Below are 23,955 nucleotides of genomic sequence, written 5' to 3'. Positions count from 1 at the left end.
TGACCAGGTTCCTTGAGAATTACATCAATGTCTTCTAATACCTGACAACTTCCTGCCACGTTCCTCTGTACCCGCCCCCCTACTGACAGTCTAGGCTGCCCGATAACTCACTAGGCATCCTGATAACTCACTAGGCTGCCCGATAACTCACTAGGCATCCTGATAACTCACTAGGCATCCTGATAACTCACTAGGCTGCCCGATAACTCACTAGGCATCCTGATAACTCACTAGGCATCCTGATAACTCACTAGGCTGCCCAATAACTCACTAGGCATCCTGATAACTCACTAGGCTGCCCGATAACTCACTAGGCTCCCTGATAACTCACTAGGCATCCTGATAACTCACTAGGCATCCTGATAACTCACTAGGCATCCTGATAACTCACTAGGCATCCTGATAACTCACTATGCATCCTGATAACTCACTATGCAGCCAAAGCTGGCCTTGAAATCCAAATCCTCCCAAGTTCTGGGATCACAGGCATGTATCACCATCCCAATTCTTTCTTTCTTTTTTAATTAAATTTATTCATCTATTTTACAGTTTCCCCTCCCTCCTCTCCTCCCATCACCCCCAATTCTTCCTTTATGATTGCAGTCATTTATTTGTGTATATGTCTGTGTGAACATGCATGCTGTGGTGTGCATGTGGAGGTCAGAGGACAACCTACAGAAGCTGGTTTTTTTACTGTGTGGGTCCTGGGGCTTGAAGTCATCAGGCTTGGCAGCCAGCACCTTTACCTACTGAGGACTTCGGTGATTCCGAGACTATGAATCCTCAAGTGGGAGATCCCTGAGGATTGGGAGGGTGGGCTCTGGCAAATGTCACTGGTCCTTCCAGAAAAGAGTTTGGAGAGGGTGTAGAAGAAGTAGATATGTGTCTGAGGACTTGGCCTGCCATTGCTGGCTTTGCAGATGGAAGATGTGGCCTGGCCTGGTAGTATGTGCTTTTTGTAACAACATACACGAGGTTGAGTGCTTCAGAGAGGTTTTATTTGGGACTGGCAAGATGGTTCAGTGGGTGAAAGCATTTATTGCACAAGCCTGATGCCCTAGAACCAACACAGAAGCATGCACCTGTAATCCCAGATGAGATGGGAGGTGGGGACGGTCGATGCAGTAGAAACAATGAAAGACCCTACTTGAAGAAGGAAGGAGAAAACCAACTCCTGAGAGTTATCTTCTTACCTCTACAAGTGCACTGTGGTATGTATGTGACTGTGTGCACATTCACTCACACACACGCACACACACACACACACACACACACACACACACATTCACATACACTCTCATATACATGCACACACTCACACACTCACATACACTCTCATATACATGCACTGACACACAAACACACACTCACTCTCATACATGCACACATTCACACACACACATACACTCTCATACATATATACACATACACTCATACATACACACTCACACACAGACATCATCATCATATGTAGAACATTTTTTAAAAAGAGGTTTCTGGGATGGAGAGACGGCTCAGCCATTAAAAAGGCTAGGCTCACAACCAAAAGAAGAGGTTTCTTTGGCTCCTCATTTTGGGGTCTGGAAAGTCTAAACAGTTTGGTACCAGCACCCTGTGGCACAGGAACTCAGACATGTGGTTTCAAAGATCCCTTGGCAGAGGCTGGATAGATACTCAGTGGTTAAGAGTCCTGTTGCACTTGCAGAGGACCAGGGTTCGAGTCTCAACATCCACATGGTGGTTCATACATAATTCAAGTTCCAGGGGATCCAGTGCCCTCTTCTGACCTCCACGGGCACCAAGCACACTTGCGGTGCACATGCTACATGCAAACAAAACATGCACACATAAAATAAAATGAATACATCTATAGAAAAAAAAAGCTTCATATGGTAGCCAGACCCAGTGGTACAGGCCTGTAATCACAGCTACTCAGGAGGCTGACACAGGAGGATCCCAAGTTCAAGACCGGTCTGGGCAACTTAGTGAGACCTTTGAAATAAAACTAGAGGATGAACAAGGGGAGCTGGAGATGTAGTTCTGTGACAGAGTGCTTGCCCAGCATGTACCAGGACGTAGGTTCTTCTCAAGTACCACAGAAACAAAGCCAATAAAACAAAGACCTTTCAGGGCTGGAGAGATGGCTCAGCTGTTAAAAGGCTAGGTTCAGCCAGGCGGTGGTGGTGCACGCCTTTAATCCCAGCACTTGGGAGGCAGAAGCAGGTGGATCTTTGTGAGTTCAAGGCCAGCCTGGTCTACAGAGTGAGTTCCAGGAAAGGCGCAAAGCTACACAGAGAAACCCTGTCTCGAAGGAAAAAAAAAGGCTAGGTTCACAACCAAAAACAAAGACCTTTCTGGAGCCTGTATTATGAGTGGGATGTGGGGACAGGGTGAGTGTGAGAGGACCCTCAGATGGCAGGAAGATGAGAAGGAGCTGGTGGACTGAGATGGGGTAAAACCACAATTCGGGTAGAGGCAGGGACAGGTGGGAATGAGGGGAAGGAAGCATCTTAGAATGCAGCCTGAGTCTGGGGCAGTAGGGATAGGAATGGGGGTCTCAGACCACTGGGTGCAGCCACACCTGCAGCCAAAGCAGCCAAGCCTGTGGGCGGGAACATTGGCCAGGGTGGGAAGTCCTGCCTGCAACATTCAAAAACAGAGTCTCATATATCTCAGGTTGGCCTTGAACTCTCAATCTGTAGCCAAGGATGCACTTCTGATCCCCCTGCCTTTACCTCCCTGGTGCTGGGATTGCACTGGGATTGCAGGCATGGACTGCCACACCTGGATATTGTGGTACTGGGACTAGAACACAGAGCTTTGTGTACAGACACTCTACCAACTCAGCTACATCCCCAGCCCCAGTTTCTTATCTTCCCTGCATCTCAGTTTCCTCATCTTTAAAATGAGTGAAGCTGGCTTTTCCTGGGGAGGGGGCAGCATTTGAAATTCTTCCTTTCCAGCCTGTCTCACACTTTCTTTCAAAAACAAAAACAACAAAAACAAAACCCGTATGTGTATGTGTATGTGTATGTATATGTATGTAGGTGTCCTGGAGGCCAGAAGAGGGCATCAGATCCCCTGGAGTTAGAGTTACAGGCAGGTGAAAGTTGCCTAATGTGGGTACTGGGAACCAAATGGGTCCTCAGGAGCACTAGGGTGCTGTGCATAGAGGTAGCAGTGAGGGGCCTCACCTCCTCAGTTCTGCCCAGCACTGGCCTGTTTGGGGATTTTGCTTCAACGTGACTTAGTTCCCACAGGTATGGCCCAGCTGTTCTCTTTCTCTCTCTCTATTGGCTGATGCCAGGTGGGACTTTCTAAACATGAAATTTACCAGGTCTGCTAGAGAAAACCAAACCAACTTGAAAACAGTCCCTCAGATGGTGAGGTTTTGGGGTACTCTTTCATTCTAGGGCTGCTCAGGCAGGGCCTCAACCTCTGGTCGCATAATTCAGCACCCTGTGGACATGTCACTTTGCCTTGAGCCTATGGGGAACCCCACCTAAAAACATCCTTCCCTTGGTTCTTGGCCTTCCCCCACCCACTCTTCCCTTCTGACCCCCCTCTTCCCTCCCAGGCAAAGGCCAGAGCCCAGCTGCTCAGTCTCCTCCCTCCTAACTCCCTAAAGGACATCGGAGTTGACCGGTGGTTGTATGGGCCCATCTCCAATGGCAATGGTGGGCCCTCACAGTTCAGAGGGTAGGACTGGCATAAACAGACACTGAGGCTGGTGCCACCTCTCTGCCAGGGCCCCTGGTGGAGGTCAGAGGACAGATTAGGAGTTGGTTCCACCATGTGTGTGCTGGGGGTTCAAAGTCAGGTGGTCAGATTTAGCAGCAAGCAGCACATTTTCCCCGAACAATCTCACCAGTCATCACAAGACTTTGCTAACTTAACCCTGCATTCCCGCCTCTTCCAAAGTGATGAGAACGGCGGTAAGAATTCCCTGAGGAGCCGGGCAGCGTTGGCGCACGCCTTTAATCCCGGCACTCGGGAGGCAGAGCCAGGAGGATCTCTGTGAGTTCAAGGCCAGCCTGGTCTACAGAGCGAGATCCAGGACAGGCACCAAAACTACACAGAGAAACCCTGTCTCAAAACAAACAACAACAACAATTCCTTGAGGCCGTGCAGGAGAAGGCTGGCTCTGTGGCCTGGGAACACTCAGGGTGGGCTTTGGGGCTCCACGTGGCCTGTGGTTCAGTCCCTTTGTGGGACTAGGAGAACCAGCTCCTTTCTTGCAAAGCCGCATCTGGGGCTCCCTCCATGGGGCTCTGAGTGGCCGGCTCCCATTGCTTTCCTGGACAGTGAGAAGACAGCACACCCTGCTGGCAGGCTGTGAACTTACTCAGAATTTTAGAAAAGAGACACCCCCTCCCCAGCCTCCTACAAAATCCCCAGCCTCCTACACCCCCCAGCCTCCTACACCCCCCAGCCTCCTACACACCCCCAGCCTCCTACACACCCCCCCAACATCCTGAGATTTTGTTATTCGGGTGCCATGGTTTACTGCGTCCAGGCATGGTGACATCCATATAAATCCCTGCTACTCAGAAGGCTGAGGCCTGAGAAACTTCTGTTAGTTGGCTACACAGCATGACCCTGAGTCAACAAAGCAAAGCAAAGCAAACAGCCTGTGTTCTAATTTTATTGGTTATTCAAATATTGCCCATTAGGGTGATCTCTGCCCTCACATTCCTCAACAGCCTATAATTCAAACACTGAGGTTTATTTGTTTAATGTTGCTGGGGTTTAAACCTAGGGTCTCACTCATTCTAGAAAGGCACTCTACCGCTGGACTATATCCTCTTCCCCTGATCCCAAGTCCTTTTATTTTGAGATAAAATTTCACCTTATCTCCACCAGGTACCCAGGCTGGACTTGAATTTATGATCCTCTTGCCTCTGTCTCCTGAGTGCTGGAACTATATTCACAGACTTTTTTTTTTTTAAACCTTTTGAGACAGGGTCTCAGTAGCCCACAATGGCCTTAAACTTGGTATATGGTTGAGGGAGACCTTGAGCCCTTAATCTTGCAGTGTCTGCCTTCGGAGAGCTGGATTACAGGTATGCATCAGCATGTCTAGCTCCAAGCTGACATTTTTATTATTATTTATGTGAGCCAACTGACGTGGGTCCAGGATTTGAACTCTGGTCCTCATCATAGAGTAGAAAGCACTTCTTTTTTTCTGAGACAGGGTTTCTCTGTGTAGCCCTGGCTGTCCTGGAACTCACTCTATAGACCAGGCTAGCCTCGAACACAGAGATCTGCCTGCCTCTGCGTCCCTCTGAGTGCTGAGATTAAAGGTGTGAGCCACCACTGCCCGGCTGAATAGTAAGCAGTAAGCACTCTTGAGCTGAGCCGTCTCTTCAGTATCTGTACTGACATTTAAAAATGTGTAAATAGCTACACAGAGAAACCCTGTCTCAAAAAAACCTAAATAAATAAATAAATAAATAAATAAATAAATAAATAATGTGTAAATTGAGCCGGGTGGTGGTGGCACATTCAAAGGGAGGCAGAGGCAGGTGGATCTCTGTTAGTTCCAGGCCAGCCTGGTGTACAGAGTGAGTTCCGGGACAGCCAGAGCTACACAGAGAAACCCTGTCTCAAAAAACAAACAAAACAAACAAACAAACCAACAAACAAAAACTTCCCCCCCCAAATTGTAAATTGTAGAAAGTCTCTTAATTTTGAGTCATAATTTGATATGGATTATGGGATAACACGTTGTCCTTTCTGGTACGCTGGACTTTTTAAAGACAGCCTGTGGCTGAGAAGGGAGAAAATGGAGACGTGGCAAGGCTCGAATCTCCTGGTTGCTGTGTGAGTTTGGGCAGACAGCTGTGCCTCTCTGGGTTGCAGTTTTCTTATCTGTAAAGCAGGAGTTGGACGAAAGCAGGCCGGATTTGAAGGAGTGATACCCGGTACCACACCCCCACTGACCAGTGGGGGACAGCGGGGAGGTACGAGGACAGATGGCTTTCCGATGTCCCAGGCCCAGGGCCACACTCACTCAGACTCTTCAGCTATCAGTGAGATGATGGGACAGGCCAGCAGGGAAAGCCCAGGGCAAGGACACAGAACTTGCCCACACTCGAAGGCCCCCACAGGGCTGAGTCCCCACAGCTCAGCGAGCTCTACCTCGGGTTTCTGTGTACACTCACACAAACTACAGCTTGTGCTGCCTGGAGGTTCCTGGGGTCCCCAGTGACCCGAGAAGAAAGAAAGGCTGCTTGAAGGAACCCGGACGAAATGAGAGCAGAGACACTCTGTGCCTCCTGATTGCGTTTGCCAAAGGCTCCGTGTCCATATCTGCTGCGGTCGGAACCCAGGCTCTACACATGCTAGGCAAGTGCTCCACTGCTGAGCTACAACCCAGCCCTCAATGTTAGGTTATATTTATCATTTCAAGGGAGTACGATGACATGGTTTCAGATGTGTCAAAAAAAAAAAAAAAAAGATGTAATTAACACCCACATACCCACTTCCAGCCACAGTGACCTTGGTGTTGCTCTCTGAAGTTTCCAGAAATATCTTTCTCTCTCTCCACCCCCACCCCCACTCCCAGGTTAGCAATATTCAGGATGTGTTTTCCCAAGTCAAAATTAACCTAATCTAGAAAATTCCTTTCGGGTGTGCCCAGAGGCTTATCTCCTGGGCAATTCTAGATCTGTCAAGTTGCAAATCAATGTTAACCGTGACAAAGCCTGTCTCACAGCAGGGTTTATGCTTCAAAGAACTCTAGAAAGCAGGAGTTTATTTCCAAGAATAAGTGAGGCCGGTGTTACTCATGAGAGAAATGCAAAGAAACCATAGCACTCACCCCCATCGAAGCTAGTACTGCAGCTTGAAAACCCGCTTCGGTAACCGGCGGCATGCATCGTTAGGTACCAGCAAGCATGCAGGACAGATGGCAGCCTCACACACTGAAGCTAAGTGACAACAGGCGCAGGTGCTTGAAAAAAATCAGATGGAGAATCAGGCTAGGGGTGTGGCTCAGTCAGTAGGGTGCTTGCCCAGCTTGCCTGGGACCCTGGGTTCCAGCTCCAGCTTACAACTGGATGTAGTGGCACATGCCTGTAATTCCAGAACTTGGGAGGTAGGGGCAGGAGGACCAAGAGATCAAATTATCCTTGGTTAATGGTGAATTTGAGGTCAGCCTGACCTACATGAAAGTCTATCTAGAAAAGAAAGGGGGTCGGGGAAGAAAGGAAGGAAGAAAATTGGATTCCAGTCTATCAGAGCTGGCACTCATTTCATTGTAGCTGTATTTGGAAATAAGTACATAGGCTAGCACTTGTCTTTAATCCCAGCACTCAGGAGGCAGAGGCAGCCTGGTCTGCATAGAACTTCTAAGACAGATGTTCTGTTATACTCATAGATAGGTGCCTAGTCCAGTCATCATCAGAAAGGCTGCCTCCAGCAGCTGATAGGAGCAGATGCAGAGACCCACAGTCAAACTTTAAGGCAGAAAAAGAGTCCAAGTTGGAGGTCTCTACTGGGTCTCTCCCCTTGGAGATTGGGAAACCCCAAAGAAGAGGGAGAGGAGGAATTGTGGGGGCCAGAGGGGTTGAGGACAAGGGGAGAGCATGCCCCAGAATTACTAAGCATGGCTCATAGAGACTGAAGAGGTAATCACAAAGTCTGCACGAGTCTGTGCTAGGCCCTCTGCAGATATGTTATGGCTGTTGGCTTGGTGTTTTGGGACAGTGGGAGTTGGGGTGTCTCTGACTCTTTTGCCTGCCATTGGGGCTCCTTTTCTCCTCCTGGTTACCTTGCTCACCTTTGATGTGAGAGTTTGTGCCTAGTCTTGTTACATCTTGTGCTCTTTCCTGGGAGCAGGGGCACTGGAGGGGAGGGACTGGGAGGAGTGGAGGTAGGGAAGCTTCAGTCTGAATGTACTGTATGAGAGAAGAATAAATAATAATAATAATAATTTAAAATGACATTCTAAGACTGTCAGGGCTACATACAGAGACCTTGTCTTAAAAAAAAAAAAAAAAAAAAAAAAAGCTGGGGCAGTGGTGGCACACGCCTTTAATCCCAGCACTTGGGAGGCAGAGGCAGGTGGATCTCTCTGAGTTCGAGGCCAGCCTGGTCTACAGAGCGAGTTCCAGGACAACCAGGGCTATATCGAGAAACCCTGTCTCAGAAAACAAAACAAAACAAAAGCACTATTAGCATGGCAAGCAAAAAGTGAAAACCCAGTGTCCGTCTAGAGTAAAACAGGTATCCATTAGCCTTGGCAAGGCCATGGGCATCAGTGACTTCCAAAAAAGTGAGTGATTCTTACTATTTAGTACTGACTTGAAGAGGCCGATCGCAGGGGCCTGGGGAGGTGGCTCAATGGGGAAGTGTGTGCTACATAACACTAGGGTCTGGCTTCAAAAGCTGGTGCGGTCACCAGTGTCTGCAGCCCCAGTGCTGTCGGAGGAAGAAACAGGAAGATTGCTGAGACCTGCCAGATGTTGGCCTGGCTTTGGCTCAGTGAGACCCCTTCTCAAGGGAATAAGGTGGACAGTGACAGAGCAGGACATCTGATGTCCTCCTCTGGCTTCCAGGCACATACACACACACACACACACACACACACACACACACACACACACACACACACACGAGAGAGAGAGAGAGAGAGAGAGAGAGAGAGAGAGAGAGAGAGAGAGAGAGAGAGATTTTAAAGAGCAGCTGGCTATAGGAGTGAATTCAAGCAAAACACAATGATATAAACATGTTTGATTTTTTTTCTTACACAGGGTCTCAAGAGGTAGCCCTGACTGTCCTGGAACTCAGTATGTAGATCAGGCTGACCTTGGACTCACAAAGATAATCCTGCCTCTGCCTCCTGAGTGCTGGGAGTAAAGTGTGTGCCACCATGTCCAACAAAACTCATTATTTTGTACACTAACGTTTTAAAAAGCCAGTTGCAAAGGAAAAGACTGGACAGCTTGTCTGATGTCAAATGCAAGCACAGAGAGAACTTACTAGTGGATGCAGAGGTGGGTTAATGCTTTCTTTCCAGAGAGGGTATTCAGAGTATGCTGGGTATAGGCGAGGTCCTGCCTGTGGAATCTGAGTACTTATTTACCTGGGTATGCAGAACTTCAAGCCATATATAACTCTACCAGATGTTTTTACTGCTGAACTTGTTTCAGAAACAGGGGGTGGGAGGCTTGTCAGCCCCCTGAAGGGGTGTGCCAGGTGAGACCAGTTGCAACCATGGCTGATAGCTTAAAGGTACCTCAGAAAACTGGCTGCTGTGTGTGTGTGTTGGGCGGGGTGTGTGTGTGTGTGACTGTGAGCAGAGCAGGGCATAGAGACTCCTGGATGCTCCAGCCACACCTAAGCTGCCATTAGCTCCGTGGGGAGATGTTGAGTCAGGGATTCTCTTCCTGATCTCTAAGACAATAGGACTCACCCTGGCCTTGACAGCGAGTGGACACCAGGCCTCCCGGGACCGCAGGGCACTGAGGATAGAAGTCTAGCCTTGTCTCATCAGTTTCTCCAACCTTCCAGGATCGACCACTCAAGACCACCTGTGCAGGAGACCCCAGCTACTACCCTGGGGAGGCTGCTGGCAGCTGCTGTTACCGCTGTCCCTCAGGTGAGTTGGGAACTGAGGGCAGGACACAGATTCCTTGTTTTGATGAATGATCCTCGTGGTTGATACACCTGGTGACAAGGTGGGGTTTGGGGTGGGCTGGATAGGAGCTCGCAAACACGGTCATGGTGGGGTACAGGTTTCCAAAGGCCATCCCTAATGTCACAGGGTCTAGGGAAGAGCAAGGCCACAGAACAGGCTAGGTCGCTGCTGCCACAAGGATGCAAGACCTCCTCTAAGCTTTTGGTGTTGCCTATGCAGGGCTCCAGCCAGGAGCACTCCAGCGGCCATGCTGATTTCCTTTGTCTCACTTACTGTTGTCTGAATGAAAAAAAAAAAAGAAATGGAAAGGAAAGGACGTGACTGCTCCTAGGGGTGGTGGAGGAGAAAGTTTGTTGTAGATAAAAGGGAGAGCATAGTCGGAGATGGAGACATTTGGGAGAGTCCAGAGTGGACATGACTCTGAGCCCGGCCATGTGAGGAGATGGGGGAGGGGAAAGGAGAGGGCAGACAGGGGAACCAGGGGCAGCAGCCAAGAGGGCAAAAGGTAAAAAAAAAAAAAAGGGGGAGAGGTAACCAAAATGGCTGGATGACACAGAGAAGAGCCACAGAGGAAGGGTAGCCCAGCCCCTGGCCTGGAAAGTTCAGGGTAGAGGATGGGGCAGGACAGCCATGCGGTGTAACAAGTCGGGATTGAGGGATGCTGGGAAAACCTGGTGGCCAGGTTCGTAGGCACCTCAGCCATGTGTCCCGGGTGTGAGACCCTAACATTGCCCCTGTTAGGCACTGATTCTGTTTTGCGGCTAAGGCCATTGGGGTTCATCGAGTCAAGTGACTTGCCCAGGGTCAGAGAGCTGAGGCACTGGCAGCACCGGCTGGGGTTGGAGCCCCGGAATTTGTGACCCCAGAATCTCAACGGCCAACCCCACTCCCCTCCCCGTGACCAGCTGTCATTTCTGGAGCTTGGAAACCCTTTGCAATTCATTTCCTTCTCACTCCCTCCTTCCTCTCCCCCACATGAAATTTTTTCATGTTATGTGTATGAGTGTTTTGCCTGCATGTATGTGTGTGCACTATATGTGTGCAGCTCTTGCATAGATCAGAATGGGTGTCGGATGCCCTGGAACTGGAGTTACAGGTGTTTTGTGAGTGCTCGGACTTGAATCTGGGTCCTCTTCAAGAACAGCAATTGTTCTTAACCACTGAGCTATATCCATGGCATCTTTTTTTTTCTTTTCTTTTTTTTTGTGATAGGGTCTCATAAAATTTCCCAGGCTGGCCTTTAATTCAATCTGTAGCTCAGGTTGGTCTTGAACTTGCTGTCCTTCTGTCTCAGCATCGTTAGTGCCGGGACCGCAGTCCACCACCTCTCCCTGACCTTTGCCATTCTTGTCTGCTCCAAGCCAGAACATGTGTTTGTCTCAGGGTGCTCCAGGCTGAAACTTTCTGGGGAACAGGGCTTGCCTAACCATTGCTGGCTTCCCAGAATGCTCGCCCACCCCTAGCACAGCATGAGTTCTGGTGGAACATCAGGAAATAATTCTGGAACGTTCTTCAGGTCTGAAGAGTAGAAAAGGGCTATGAAGCATTTTGGTCCCCTGTAACTATGGTCAAAAGTCCCAAACACATGTGGGGGCTATTGGTAGCTGGGGTATGAGGTGACGCTGTGGTGCGGTCTCTGAGCTCCAGGAATAGATGTCTATTTGGAAGAGACATTAGCTATGAAAGTTTCGGGTGGGTGGAAGTCTGTCACTGGCTCAGTGAACTGCCCCCTGCTTTTAGGACGGCAATGCATCTGAGGTAGGTCACTGTGTCTGGAGGGCTTCCTGTTGGTTTATGTACCCACTATTGAATCTTCCTAGGCACACTGTCTGGGGGTGGGGACAGGCAGTACTATATAAGGTCATTGGGGATGTGGCTGGGTCTGGGTAAGATTCTTGGACAGTTGTTCTTAGGCCTGTATTCTCTGAACGACTTACGAGATGGGACTCCAGCCTTTCACAGGCCACCAGAAGAAGTACTGGAGAAAGAACTTAATTGTGTCTACTCCCAAAAATGATTTCAAAATGTTTTTGTGGGTCTTGAGAGATGGCTCAGTGGTTAAGAGCACTGCGTGCTCTTCCAGAGGACCCAGGTTCAGTCCCCACACCCTTATTAGGCAGCTCACAACTGCCTGTGAAGTCCAGTGATAGGGGATCTGATGCCCTCTTCTGGTGACCTCTAAGGGCATCCACACACATGACATGCCCTCATAAACACACATACACAGAAATAAATAAAATCAAAATTTAAATGTTCCCGTGACCAGTCTTTTATGACAACTTGACAAGGTCCTGTTGCTAGAGTTTTCCTGCCTGGGCCACAGTCAGGACAAATCTCTGTCACCAGCCAGTCCCATAGCCGCTCAGACCCAACCAAGTAAACACAGAGACTTATATTGTTTAAACTGTTTGGCCTAATGGCTCAGGCTTCTAGCTATCTAGTTCTTACATCTTAAATTAATCCATTTCTATAAATCTATACCTTGCCATGTGGCTCATGGCTTACCGGCATCTTTACATGCTGCTTGTCATGGCAGCGGCTGGCAGTGTCTCCCTCCGCCTTCCTGTTCTCTCAATTCTCCTCTGTTAGTCCCACCTATACTTCCTGCCTGGTCACTGGCCAATCAGTGTTTTATTTATTGACCAATCAGAGCAATTTGACATACAGACCATCCCACAGCAAGGTCCCATGTAGTCTAGGCTGGCTTTGAACTTTGTGTATAGCAGAGGTTGGCCTTGAACTCCTGATCCTTTTACCTCTGTCTCCTGAATGCTGGGACTATAGGCCCGTACCACCATACCCAGCTTCTCTTGGGTCCCTCCTCTCCCCCTACTGCTCTCCCCCATCCAGCCTATCTTCCTCCCTATTCCTGTTTGGAGTCCTCCTGGCCATTACTTAACTCTGGTTAGAAAATGGAGAGCCAAAAGGCAGCGTTCTAGGGTGATTAGTTTCTGTCGAGGGCTCTTTGATCTTCCTGGCTTGCAGTCTGACCTGCCCACCTTCCAATGGTGTGCGCTCCCCTTTTCATAGAGCCCCCCCATCCTACGGGATTAGGGCTCCTTTATCTTTTTTTTTTTTTTTTGGTTTTTCGAGACAGGGTTTCTCTGTGTAGCTTTGCGCCTTTCCTGGAACTCACTTGGTAGTCCAGGCTGGCCTCGAACTCACAGAGATCCGCCTGGCTCTGCCTCCCGAGTGCTGGGATTAAAGGCGTGCGCCACCACCGCCCGGCTTCCTTTATCTTTAGTGAGTTCCTAAAACTGTCTCTCCAAATAGTTACATTGAAGCTAAGGATTTCATTGGGGGGGGGGGGAACAATTCTAGTCCACAGCATCTCCCTCCCCACATCCTCTCTCCTCATCTCTTTCCTTCACCCACCCACCGTTCAGGCCAAGGGCAAGTTCATTGCCTGCTCTTGAAAGAGGTCACCCCTTCCAGCTCCTTCTCCAGTTTCAGGCCTCTAGTCCTCTGGTTATGCCTGTCTCCTTCACCCCCGGATGCCCCTTTCTGCCATCTCAACCCTGTTGCAGCGGAGGAGACCCCACCTCTGGGAGCCTTTCTTTTTGCTTCAGGGGCCTGCCTCCCACACTAGGCGGTTTTCACCCTCCTGCCCACAGCAGGTGTGGCCACAGTGCGTTGTGACATTCCACGGCCACAGTTCCATCACAGAAAGAAAGACACCTCCATCTTACGCTTTCTCCACAGCTGAGACTCACAAAGAGGGGTCGCTCCTTCCTCCCACTTGCCCTCTCTAAGGCCCAGTGCTGAAGGTAGCCGAGCACCTCAGGTCTGTGTGGTGGGCGGGGCATTTTGCCGGAGTTTTATTAACCCTGAGCTTCCGGGCAAGCCACAAAGGAAAACCAAAAAACCCCCTCCTTCCGTGTTTTGGGGAAATTTCTGACATTTTGCCTGCCCTCTCAAATCAGCGCTCAGCTGTGTGGCAGGGTTTGCACGTGGGTGGGCTGGTGGAGGAAGGAAGCTGGGAGACCTTTGAATTTGAGAGGTCGTCCCATGTCTCTACTTACGTAGGCCCACAATGCCTTTCGACACTCCTGACAGCCACTCCCCAGTTCTCGGCTTACATACCCTTGGTGACAAGCTCACCCTGCCTCACACTGTGACCAACAGCACTTACGATGGAGCAGGGCACTACAGTGGAGGGCCTGGTCCTTTACCCACGTTAGCCCTGAACCTCGTAGGAACCCAGAGAGGGAGCTTGGACATGAGAGGGTTCTGAGATTTGTCCACAATCACCTGCTAGTAAGCTCAGCCTGGGCTAAAAGAGTCCTGAACCCTTATCCCTTCCTTCCAGGCCTTGTACAGGGTGGGGGTGGGGAAGAGTCTGGCCTCTCTCCAGCTTCTAAAACTCAGGAAGTCGGCAGAACATGGGTTCACCCAATATGAGCCAGGCCCTGCAACCGGGTACTCAGTGGTGGCTGGAAACAGAGACAACCATCCTGGAGACTCTGGCAGTATTTCAGGGAATTCAGATACTGAGTCGTGATTAAAGGGATATGCCACCAAGTCAGGCTCTTCCAGAAATCCAGCGGTAAAGCCAGAGCCTCTACGAGTGAAAACGCTCAGAGATGGCGCTGATTGGTTGGTGGTCATGTGCCCAGGTGGAGCCTATCACAGTTGGTAAGGAAGATGGCAAGCTCTGATTGGATCGGTCTGTTGGAGTTGAGCCAACACGATGAGAAAAATGAAGTGTTCTGATTGGTCCGCCGGGGTCATGTGCTCATTCTGTGACCAAGGTGTGGGAAACATACTTGAACAAACATGGCAGACTCTGGCAGAGCAGACAGAACCTTTTGGGGTGGGGGGGTGGGGGGGATGAGGTGGGGGTGGGGGGATGCCCACTTCTCATTTACCCCCCCCCCCCCCAGCGTCCTCAAAGAATGGGAGGAAGATTGCTGGGTGATTCCAGGACCTCTCAGTCAGCTTGGGTCAGGATCTTCATGGTCTTGACTCCCTCTGTTGAGAACGACAGCCAGTCTCAGCCTGTGCATGCTGACCTCACAGCCCCTTTAATCCGTTCAGTGCTAGGAGACACAGACCTTGTTAGTGCGAATGACGTCCCTGCAATTGTCCAAGGCCCCCCGTTGTCAGGGGGCAGCCCATCTCCACTGCCCTAGTGCTGGGGTCAAAGGCGTGAGCTTCCCATGTGCTGGGATCAAAGGCGTGATATCCCAAATGCCGGGGTCAAAGGTATGAGCCACCGTCACCGGGCTCTGTTTCTCTTTTAGACTGGTTCAATCACAGGTAGCACAAAGTGGTCTTGAACTCCTGATCTTCCTACTTCCTCCTCCCAAGTGTTGGGATTAAAGGCGTGTGCCACCACTGCCTGGCCTCTATGGTTAACTAGTGGCTAGCTCAGCCCTTGATCTCCAGGCAAGCTTTGTTTGTCAGAGCACAAACAAAATATCACCACATGGGCCGCTCCTTTTGCTGGTTAGTGACCTCTAGCGAGGCCCAATGCCTCCATCTGTAACACAAGAGTTATCTGATACAACCATGGGTTGAAGTAGAGGTGGGTGGGGTTTAGGTACGAGAGATGGAAGGTGACCTAGCCTAGAACTTCTCTGCTGTTTTTTCCAGGCTTGTCTCCAACACAGCCATGCCCACAGAGTCGTGCCCACTGCAGGAAGCAGTGTGATCCCGACCACTATGTGAATGAGGATGGGTACTGCACAGCCTGCGTGACCTGTTTGGAAGGTAAGAACCTGTCTCTCTCCCTGGACTGTGTCTTAAATGGAATCTGAGAGGCAGGAAGTATCAGGATTTGGTCCCCTGGCGCCTCCGTTTACCTCTCTGGATTTGAGAATTGCTATCAGCAGTTATCTTTTGCATCTAGACTTTTCAGAGAGACCAAGCATGCTCCCTGGAGGGAGGACTCACGTCTTCACAATGGCCCTAGGGAGCACCCTTTCCTTAGCTCATTTCTGTAGTGAGGAACCTGAGGATTCATGATGTGAAGGGCCTTCCTGGAGTTGCGACACTTGGTGAAGGGTCGAGGCAGAGTCTGAGCTGGTGGTCTGGCATCAAGAGCTGCCTTTCCCAAGACCTTCACCATCCCTTCCGGAGACTGCTATGCTTCCAGAAAAGTTCTTGAAACAGGTTCTTCTTATGTTGATCGCTTATGTTTAGTGAGGGGGTCTGGTGTTTTCTTTTGATTTTGTGGGGACTTGGGGGTGTGGTTAGGTTGGAAGATGTGTTGAGCTTTTTAAAAAGCCTAATAATCATATTTTTAAAAGTTTTCAGTGTCTTTTAAAAAATGTCTTTTGTTTCTTGCATACAAAGTTCTTTTCGTAAGGTTATATTTTCTTTCTAGTTGTGTGTGTGGATGTGTGTCTTTCTGCCTCCATGTTCTGAGTGCTGGGATCATAGGTGTGCACTGCGTGCTTGATTCATGCAGGGCTGATTCATGCAGGACTGGAATGGTAAACAGACCGGGCTTTGAACATGGTAGGCAAGCAGTGCTCTAGCCACTGAACCACCTCTCCATCCCCCTACTCCTGATCTCTTAAAACATGGGTTCCAGAGATGAAACTCAAGTCCTTATTCTTACATAGCAAGCGGCTTACCCACTCCACCATCTCCCTCAGAGGGGACCTTTTCATATTTAGACCCCAGTACAGGGGATGAGCTAGTATGGATATAGTGTTGCCAAGTCCGTCCCTCACCCTGATTCAGCTGGGGTGCCCATGCTGTGGGTTTTGGCAATGGACAGTGTGTGTCTGCACCCAGAACATACCGTGCACTTCCTAAAACTCCTTGTGCTTCTGGAACTTATCCTTCCATCCTTCACACCATGGCAACCACTGATGGCCCTCCTGCCGCTAGAGTTAGAACCTAATCTTTTGTAGGAGGCCCCTGACATGTACTTCAGTTCCCTCCATGTCCTGGGACATTTATTTTCGTATATATGCATGTTTGTGTATGCACACATGCATGTTGTGTGCGTATGTGGAGGCCAGAGGCTGGCGTCAGCTGTCTTCCTCAATCACTCTGCAACTTATTTTTTGAGACAGAGGCTCTCACTGGAGCTCACTGCTTCACCTACGTTGGCTAGCCAGCCAGCCCCAGGAGCCCTGTTTCTGCAGCAGACATGTGGGGCCCTGCTCAGTTCAGTTTTTCACATGGGTTCTGGGGATCTGAACTCGGGACCTTATGCTGGAAGAGGCAACACTTTACCCACTAAGCCATCTCTTCAGCCCCACCATTTGTAACCTCTGTAGTAGCGTGAGGGGTATGGGCTAGAGGCGAAGGCCACCCTCACACTGCCCTCTCACACATATCAGGAGATCTGAGGAGAGGTGCGGAGGGTCTTGTGGCATCTTACCATCATCCTGGACTGTCCCTGTGTTCCCTGGGTCCACGCCCTTGGCTTCCCTCCTCCCTTCCGTGACCCTCTCTGTGTCCCTCAGGTCTCGTGGAGAAGGCTCCATGCTCCAGGAACTCTTCCCGCCTCTGTGAGTGTCAGCCTGGCATGTACTGCAAAACGCCAGCTGTCAATTCCTGCGCCCGCTGTATGGCACACTCCCGCTGTCCTGGGGGGAAGGTGGTCAAGTTCCCAGGTGAGTGTCCCATCTCTAGCCCAGTTGCAACTGCTGCTGTACCTGCCACAGGCCCCCAAGTGCTCCCCCCTACCCCACCGTGGGACTGACAGGTCAAAACTTCTCTCAAAGCACTGCGATGTGCCCAGCACCCAGGGTTTCTGCTGCTCACATCTGTATCCCATCAGAGGTACTCAGCTGGCTGATGCCCAAGCATGAAGCGTGGTGCAGGCCTTTTTTGGTAACCGGTGTCCTTGGCATTTCTGGTTCCTGGCCTTGTGGGCTCTGTCTGACTGCCTGCATCACGGAATGCTCGGTACTGAGGGACACAGATCCCACTGTCTGCAGGCAGAGCAGGGAGCCTGAGGGAAAATGCTCCGCTGGGCCTCGGGCTTTAGCAAAGCTTTGCACCCGTGGGTTGGGCCGGTTCCTTCCGCTCTTTCTCCCCACCCATGTGATGAGGAGCCTTGACTTAGAGGCTTCTGGAGCTTTTCCAGCTCAGAAACTCTTTATTTATTTATTTATTTTGAAAAGTAGGTTCTGCTTAGCCTGTCAGGCAGGGCAGGGTCTGGCTCTCTGAGTGGTGTTCCTGAGACTGCCACATGGGGGCGACAGAGGCCTGTCTCTGAAGCGCTTGTCTTCGATCACACGTGACAAGGAATACTTAAAATGTGGCTGGTGGAGCCAGGTGATGGCGTACTCCTTTAGTCCCAGCATTCTGGAGGCATTGGCTGGTGGATCTCTGTGAGTTCAAGGCCACACAAAGACACTGGTCTAGGTTGAAATGTTCAGTGTATTTCAGTGGGTTTCAAAGACCTAATATGTAAGGGAGAATGTAATGTATCTCATTATATTTGAGATCGGATGTTGTTCTGTATCCCAGGATGTCACTATGGTGACAGTGAGGCCGGCTTCAAAACCGCAGCAGACCATCCGCTCAAAGCTGTCATACACTTTCTCCACAAGTATACCGTGTTTGCAAGGCAGACTCCATCAGCCCCTTTCTGTAACTGGTGGCAGTTGAGTAGCCCAAGAACACAGAGAACGTCCACTTCCGGTCATGACAGGCGCACTCTGCTGAGCTTTGTCAACGTTGACCCACTGCCGACCTTGCTGTGGTCACCTCCACTGAAGCCTTTGGGCTTCTTCTAACCCATGTGGGTCCGTTTCTCAGCGATGAGATCGGAGTTGAGGTGTGGAAAAGGACATGCTGTTTGTTGAGCACTAACTGTTTACTACATAGTATGACAGACTCATTTACAGGCTGTTGTTTTTGTAAACAGCAGCCTGGCGAGGCTTGTGTTATGATCACTTGACTAGTAAGGGTCTGGTAGAGATGGAGGACAAGCTCAGGGGCGCGTGCATGTGTGTGTGTGTGTGTGTGTGTGTGTGTGTGTGTGTGTGTGTGTGTGTGTTACTTTACATTCTGTTCTTGGGACTCCTTGGATCTCAAATAAAATTTCCAGCTTTGGGGTACCTATAATGAAAGTATGGAGAATGGTACTGAGTGGCTTGAGGTATGGCTGAAGCTAGGGACTCTGTCTTTTCCCACTTCTCACTTACATCTGTGTTGTTTTGTTCGTGAACTGGTAAGTAACCAGCAACCATAGGTCTGCCCCCTGACCAACCCAAGTGGAGGGATAGGGTCTCCTCACTCTAGAGCGAGCAGATGCTGGGAAAGCCACCATCTCTGGATGGCCGCTGTGTTTGCCCAGTACCTCATCTATGACTTTGCTTATGGAGGTGACAGCTCTGCTCCTGGGGACTCTGGGTTCCTCGGTGTCTGTTCTGAAGCCATTGTGGTCCCCATTGCAGGCACAGCGGAGAAGGACACCATCTGTGAGTTTCCTTCCCCAGGATCTGGCCCTGATTGCTCCAATCCAGATGACTGCAAGACACTTACTAGGTGACTCCTGGCCTCCCTTCTGTCCCCCTCCAGGCGACCTTTGGATGGACAACTCTGTCTCAGGGACACATAGGGTGCATGGGTGGGGTCAGCCCAGGCTGACAGGGCTCCAGGGTGGTCCACTGCCAAGCTCACGCTGCTGTGTGTCTAGCCCTGCCTGTTGTACATGAGAGACCCAGGAGGCCTAGTGAACACAGCTCTTGCTCTCAGGAGCTCATAGCAGGGCCTGTCAGTGCTGAGGCAGGAGCCTTTCTCCACAGACACTAACCCCCAAGCCCAGACCTCCGTGGCTTGTGGAGTCATCAGACCTATATCTGGCTTCTTCTCCAGCCACGACACTCCTCAGGCCACACCTACTCTGAAGTCCCTACCCACTGACGGTATGAGGAGCACCCGCCTTGTGCAGGAAGATGCTGCTGGACTGTCGCATGTTCCAGAGTCTCCCTCTTCCCAGGCAAGGGAGCCCAACCCAGACCCAGGTACTGTTTACTTGAAGCTGTGGCAATCTCCCAGGGGGGTGCTATCTGATGAGGGGACCTAGGTGCCCACTGGGAACACAAGAACATCTCTAGGATACAGCTCCTGAGGCCAGAGGTCCTGCAAAACCTATTTCATTCCCAGAATGTCTTGAGTGTCCTGCGTGCTAGGGTCTGGGACAGGTGCTGGGTGTCCCTGCCCTGTACTCAGGATGCTTGTGATAGAACAGGTGGGCTCTGCCTGTGGCCCCAAATGTCCTCCTCATGGCTCCCATGATGGAGGAGCCTGCTGCTGCTTCCCCCTCTAAGAAACTGAACAGCGTGTGCTGTACGGATTCACCACGATGGCTCATTCAAGTGGCTTTTAGAGGTTGGGGATGTTTCCAACCTGGGGCTCGGGGTTACACACAGTAATAAATCTGTGTGTGTGTGTGTGTGTGTGTGTGTGTGTGTGTGTGTGTGTGTGTGTGTGTCTGTGTGTGCCTGTGTACAGGTGCTCATGCCTGCCCACGTGGAGGTCAGAGGTCAACCTTGAGAGTCTGTAGGAGCCATCCATCTTGTTTTTTTGAGACAGGACCTCCCGTTGGCCTGGGACTCCGCAATTAAGTTAGGCTGGCTGGCCAGCGAGTCCTCAGGACCCACCTGTCTTCTCCTCCCCAGCACTGAGGTTACAAGTGCGCTCCACCATGCCTGGCTTTGTATCTGGCTGCTGGCGGTGAACTTGGGTCCTCAGACTTGGGTGGTAAGCGCTTTCCAGATGGAGCCATCTCCCCAGGGAGACGGTGAACTTCACAGGAATGGAATACTTGTATACTCCATGTGTTTGGCTTTCAGCCGTAGGACGGCTCTTGAGTCTGGCTTCAGGCCTTCCTCTGTGGCTGTGCTCAGAGCACCCTCTTGGCCTTTGAGGGAAATGTTAATTCTTAGGGTGCCTTTGTCGTTGGTGGTTTTGATCTTATTTTGTCTTTGTTTTTTTGAGAGAGGGCTTGCTATATAGTGCTAGCTGGCTCAAAGTTCATTATGTAACCCAGGTGTCTGTTTTTTTTTTTTTTTAAAGAAATCTTTTTTTTTAAAGATTTATTTATTTACTATGTATGCAGAAGAGGGTGCCGATCTCATTACAGATGGTTGTGAGCCACTATGTGGGTGCTGGGAATTGAACTCAGATCCTCTGGAAGAGCAGTCGGTGCTCTTAACCTCTGAGCCATCTCTCCAGCCCCTCCGTCAGTTTTTTTTAAAAATCATCTTCTTATAAGCTAGATTCATTTGAAAAGAGGGCACCTCAATTGAGAAAATGCCCCCACCAGATTGGCCTGTGGGACATTTTCTTGATTAAAGGTGTACCCTGCCCACCATGTCTGGCTGTTTTTTTTGGGGGGGCGGTTAAAAAGCTTAAAAAAAAACAAACCTGTAACTTTACCAGGTCTGATGGTGCACGCCTTTAATCCTAGCACTTAGGAAGCAGACGCAGGTGGATCTCAGTGAGTTTGAGACCAGCCTGGTCTACATAGTGAGTTCCAGGCCAGCCAGGGCTACATAGTGAGACCCTATTTCAATCACCCACTCATCCACTCACCCACCTCCCCAACTAACCAACCAGCCAAACAACAACCTGTAATTTCTTATGGCCAATGCAAAAGTCAGTTGATTTTTTTTATGTAGTGACTCATAGCGTGCCTTCCATCTGTGTAACAAGAATACCGTATCTGACCAACTTTATAAGGGGAAGGGGCTCTTTCTAGCTCTCAGTTGGGGAGATTTTGGTCTATAGTTGCTTGGGCCTGAGGCAGCTCATCTCCGCAGAAGCTGCTACCTCATGGCAGCCAAGGAGCACAGAGGGAGGGAGAGGAGAGGCAGGGTCTCTTTCATGCACGTACCTCTAAGGACCTTTCTCCCTTCCACTGGGCTCCACCTTCTGAAGCTCCGCTGCCTCCCAGTAGCATGATGGGCAACTGCAATATTCATCAGAGTTCCTTCCCTTCCCTTCACATTGTGTGTGTGTGTGTGTGTGTGTGTGTGTGTGTACATGATGCATGTGCCACAGTGTGCATCTGGAGGCCAGAGGATGATTTGTGGGAGTTAGTTCTCTCCTGCCGCCATGTGGGTCCCAGGGATCCAACTTAGGTCTGTTGTGCTTGGCAGGAAGCACCTTTACCTGCTGAACCATCTCTCTGGCCCTTAGACTTCTTTTAAATAAAAGCAGAAGCTGCTGGGTATCATTCCCATGCAATCGCAGCCTCTCCAATTTGATTTTTTAGAACACAATCCTGATGGCCTTTGCCAGCTGTAGCCAAGATTTGTGTGTTACAGAGGACTACCACCCACTGCTTCCCACTGCCTCTCACTGCCTCTAATGCTTCCCACTGCCTCTCACTGCCTCCCACTGCCTCCTAATGCTTCCCACTGCCCCTCACTGCCTCCCACTGCCTCCTAATGCTTCCAACCGACTCCCACTGCCTCCTAATGCTTCCAAATGCTTTCCACTGCCTCTCACTGCCTCTCACTGCTTCCTAATGCTTCCCACTGCCTCCTACTACCTCCCACTGCCTCCTAATGCTTCCAACTGACTCCCACTGCCTCTCACTGCCTCCTACTACCTCTCACTGCCTCCCACTGCATGCTGGTCAAGTCTTTCCTGGAGATTGAAAGTCTCTGGCACTGATTCTAATATGTCATCATCCCCATAGATAATGCAGAGATGAATATGACCTTGGAGCTGCCACCTCCAGGGACCCTCCCTGATTTCAGCACCTCAGGAAACAGCGAGGAGCCTGCCAGGTGACTCCTAACCCCTCCTGTAGGCAGGGTGGAATGGCCCCTAGTGTGCTCAGGTTATGCCCGGGGTAGTCTGGCCTGGAGGTGCAGGGGCGTCAGGTAGGGTTGGGGGTGGGGCATGACTGTGTGTCTGTCTCTATGATGACAGGATTGTAAAGCCAGAAAGTGTAGAAACTTAATCCCTGCCCCCACAATGCCTGACAAGATGGTGCCGATGTTCTGGGTTCTCAGGCTCTCTTTACCTCTCTAGAGGAAGAATCACCCTTCATTAGACACACACCCCTTTTGCATGGAATTGTGTTTGTCATCCTGTCCTGGGTTTCCTTTGGTACAGTACCGCCTCTACCCAGAGCCTCCTGGGAGATGCCCAGACCAGCAGTAGGATGCAGCCTACCTCTCCCTTGTCCACAGGAACACCCTTTCTGGATCCAGGTATTGATTGCTCATTGTCCAAAGCCAGGGGCAGAGCTGGGGTGGGGGTGGGTTCCTTCCAGGGCTGTGGCCCGAAATAGGATATGGGAGTAGAGATTGAGCCCAACTTTCTGGCTTCTAGAACTGACCTATAATTGCTACACAAAGTGTAGTTGCTAGGCTGGGGGTGTGGCTCAGTTGGCTGAGTATTTATCTAGAATGCTGAAGACCCTGGGTTTGATCTCTATCAGGGTATACATGGGGCTTAGTGCTGCATGTCCATAATCCCAGTGGTGAGCACAGTAGTGTACGTCTGTAATCCCAGTGCTGAGAGATGGAGGTAGGAGAAGTTCAAGGTTGGGCCAGTGACATGGCTCACTTGCCATCTGCCCTGCCCAAGGATTCAAGGACCTGAGTTTGGTTCCCAGAAATTATGTAGAGGTGGAAGGAGAGAACTGATTTTACACACCTAACCTAACCTAACACACACACACACACACACACACACACACACACACACACACACACACACACACAAGGAAAATTCTTTAAAACCAAACAAAACCCTCTAAGTATGGTGGCACATGCTTTTAATTCCAGCACTCAGGTGGCAGAGGCAGGCAGATCTCTCTGAGTTCAGAGCCAGCCTGGTCTACATGTTGAGTTCCAGGTCAGTCAGGGCTACATAGTGAGATCCTGTCTCAAGAAAAAAAAAATTAGTTGGTAAAGGTCACCTTCTGCCATGTAGCCAGTTCAAGGTCAGCCCGGGCCACATGAAATCCTATTTAAAAACAAGTTATTGAATGAGTTACTGAATGATTAGGAGCTTAATTCTTTTCATCCTCCGTTTCCTCAGATGTAAAATGGAAAGCGAGTAGGCACCCAGGGTTGTCAGCATATAGCACATGTATGGTCTGCATATTACCGGAGCTGGATAGAGGCAGTTGCTGTTCATGCTCATGAGGTTAACACCAGGCAATTGGTTTTAGGACTAGCAGTACTAGTTATGGACACAAGATGGCGATAGTTCTCAAGTTAACAGTTCTCAGTGTGGCATAGAAAAGTCTTTGAGGGTTGGGGCTGTGGCTCAGTTGGCAGAGTGCTTGCCTAGCTTGCCAGAGGGCCTGGGCACCATCCTCAGAGCCACATAAGCCAGGTGTGGTAGTACAAACCTGTAATCCCAGCACTGAG

The 23,955-nt window shown here is 50.2% G+C and overlaps 1 protein-coding gene across 1 annotated transcript in view; it reads left to right on the top strand.

Annotated features, from left to right (window-relative positions):
• Nucleotides 1-9,219: 9,219 nt before the first annotated feature.
• Tnfrsf8 (TNF receptor superfamily member 8) overlaps nucleotides 9,220-23,955 on the top strand; it is a 34,433-nt gene continuing 19,697 nt past the window's right edge. The window contains exons 1-8 of the mRNA XM_052715358.1: nucleotides 9,220-9,237; nucleotides 9,517-9,604; nucleotides 15,239-15,355; nucleotides 17,068-17,217; nucleotides 19,012-19,102; nucleotides 19,433-19,581; nucleotides 22,266-22,356; nucleotides 22,688-22,785. Coding sequence (XP_052571318.1) covers nucleotides 9,220-9,237; nucleotides 9,517-9,604; nucleotides 15,239-15,355; nucleotides 17,068-17,217; nucleotides 19,012-19,102; nucleotides 19,433-19,581; nucleotides 22,266-22,356; nucleotides 22,688-22,785 — 802 coding nt within the window. The remainder of the gene's footprint in view (nucleotides 9,238-9,516; nucleotides 9,605-15,238; nucleotides 15,356-17,067; nucleotides 17,218-19,011; nucleotides 19,103-19,432; nucleotides 19,582-22,265; nucleotides 22,357-22,687; nucleotides 22,786-23,955) is intronic.

Source organism: Peromyscus californicus, unplaced genomic scaffold (assembly GCF_007827085.1).
Source record: "Peromyscus californicus insignis strain IS unplaced genomic scaffold, ASM782708v3 Scaffold_5__1_contigs__length_169319896, whole genome shotgun sequence".
Taxonomy (NCBI): Eukaryota; Metazoa; Chordata; class Mammalia; order Rodentia; family Cricetidae; genus Peromyscus; species Peromyscus californicus.
Note: the sequence above shows the minus strand (reverse complement) of the source record. Positions and strands in the feature narration are given on the sequence as shown.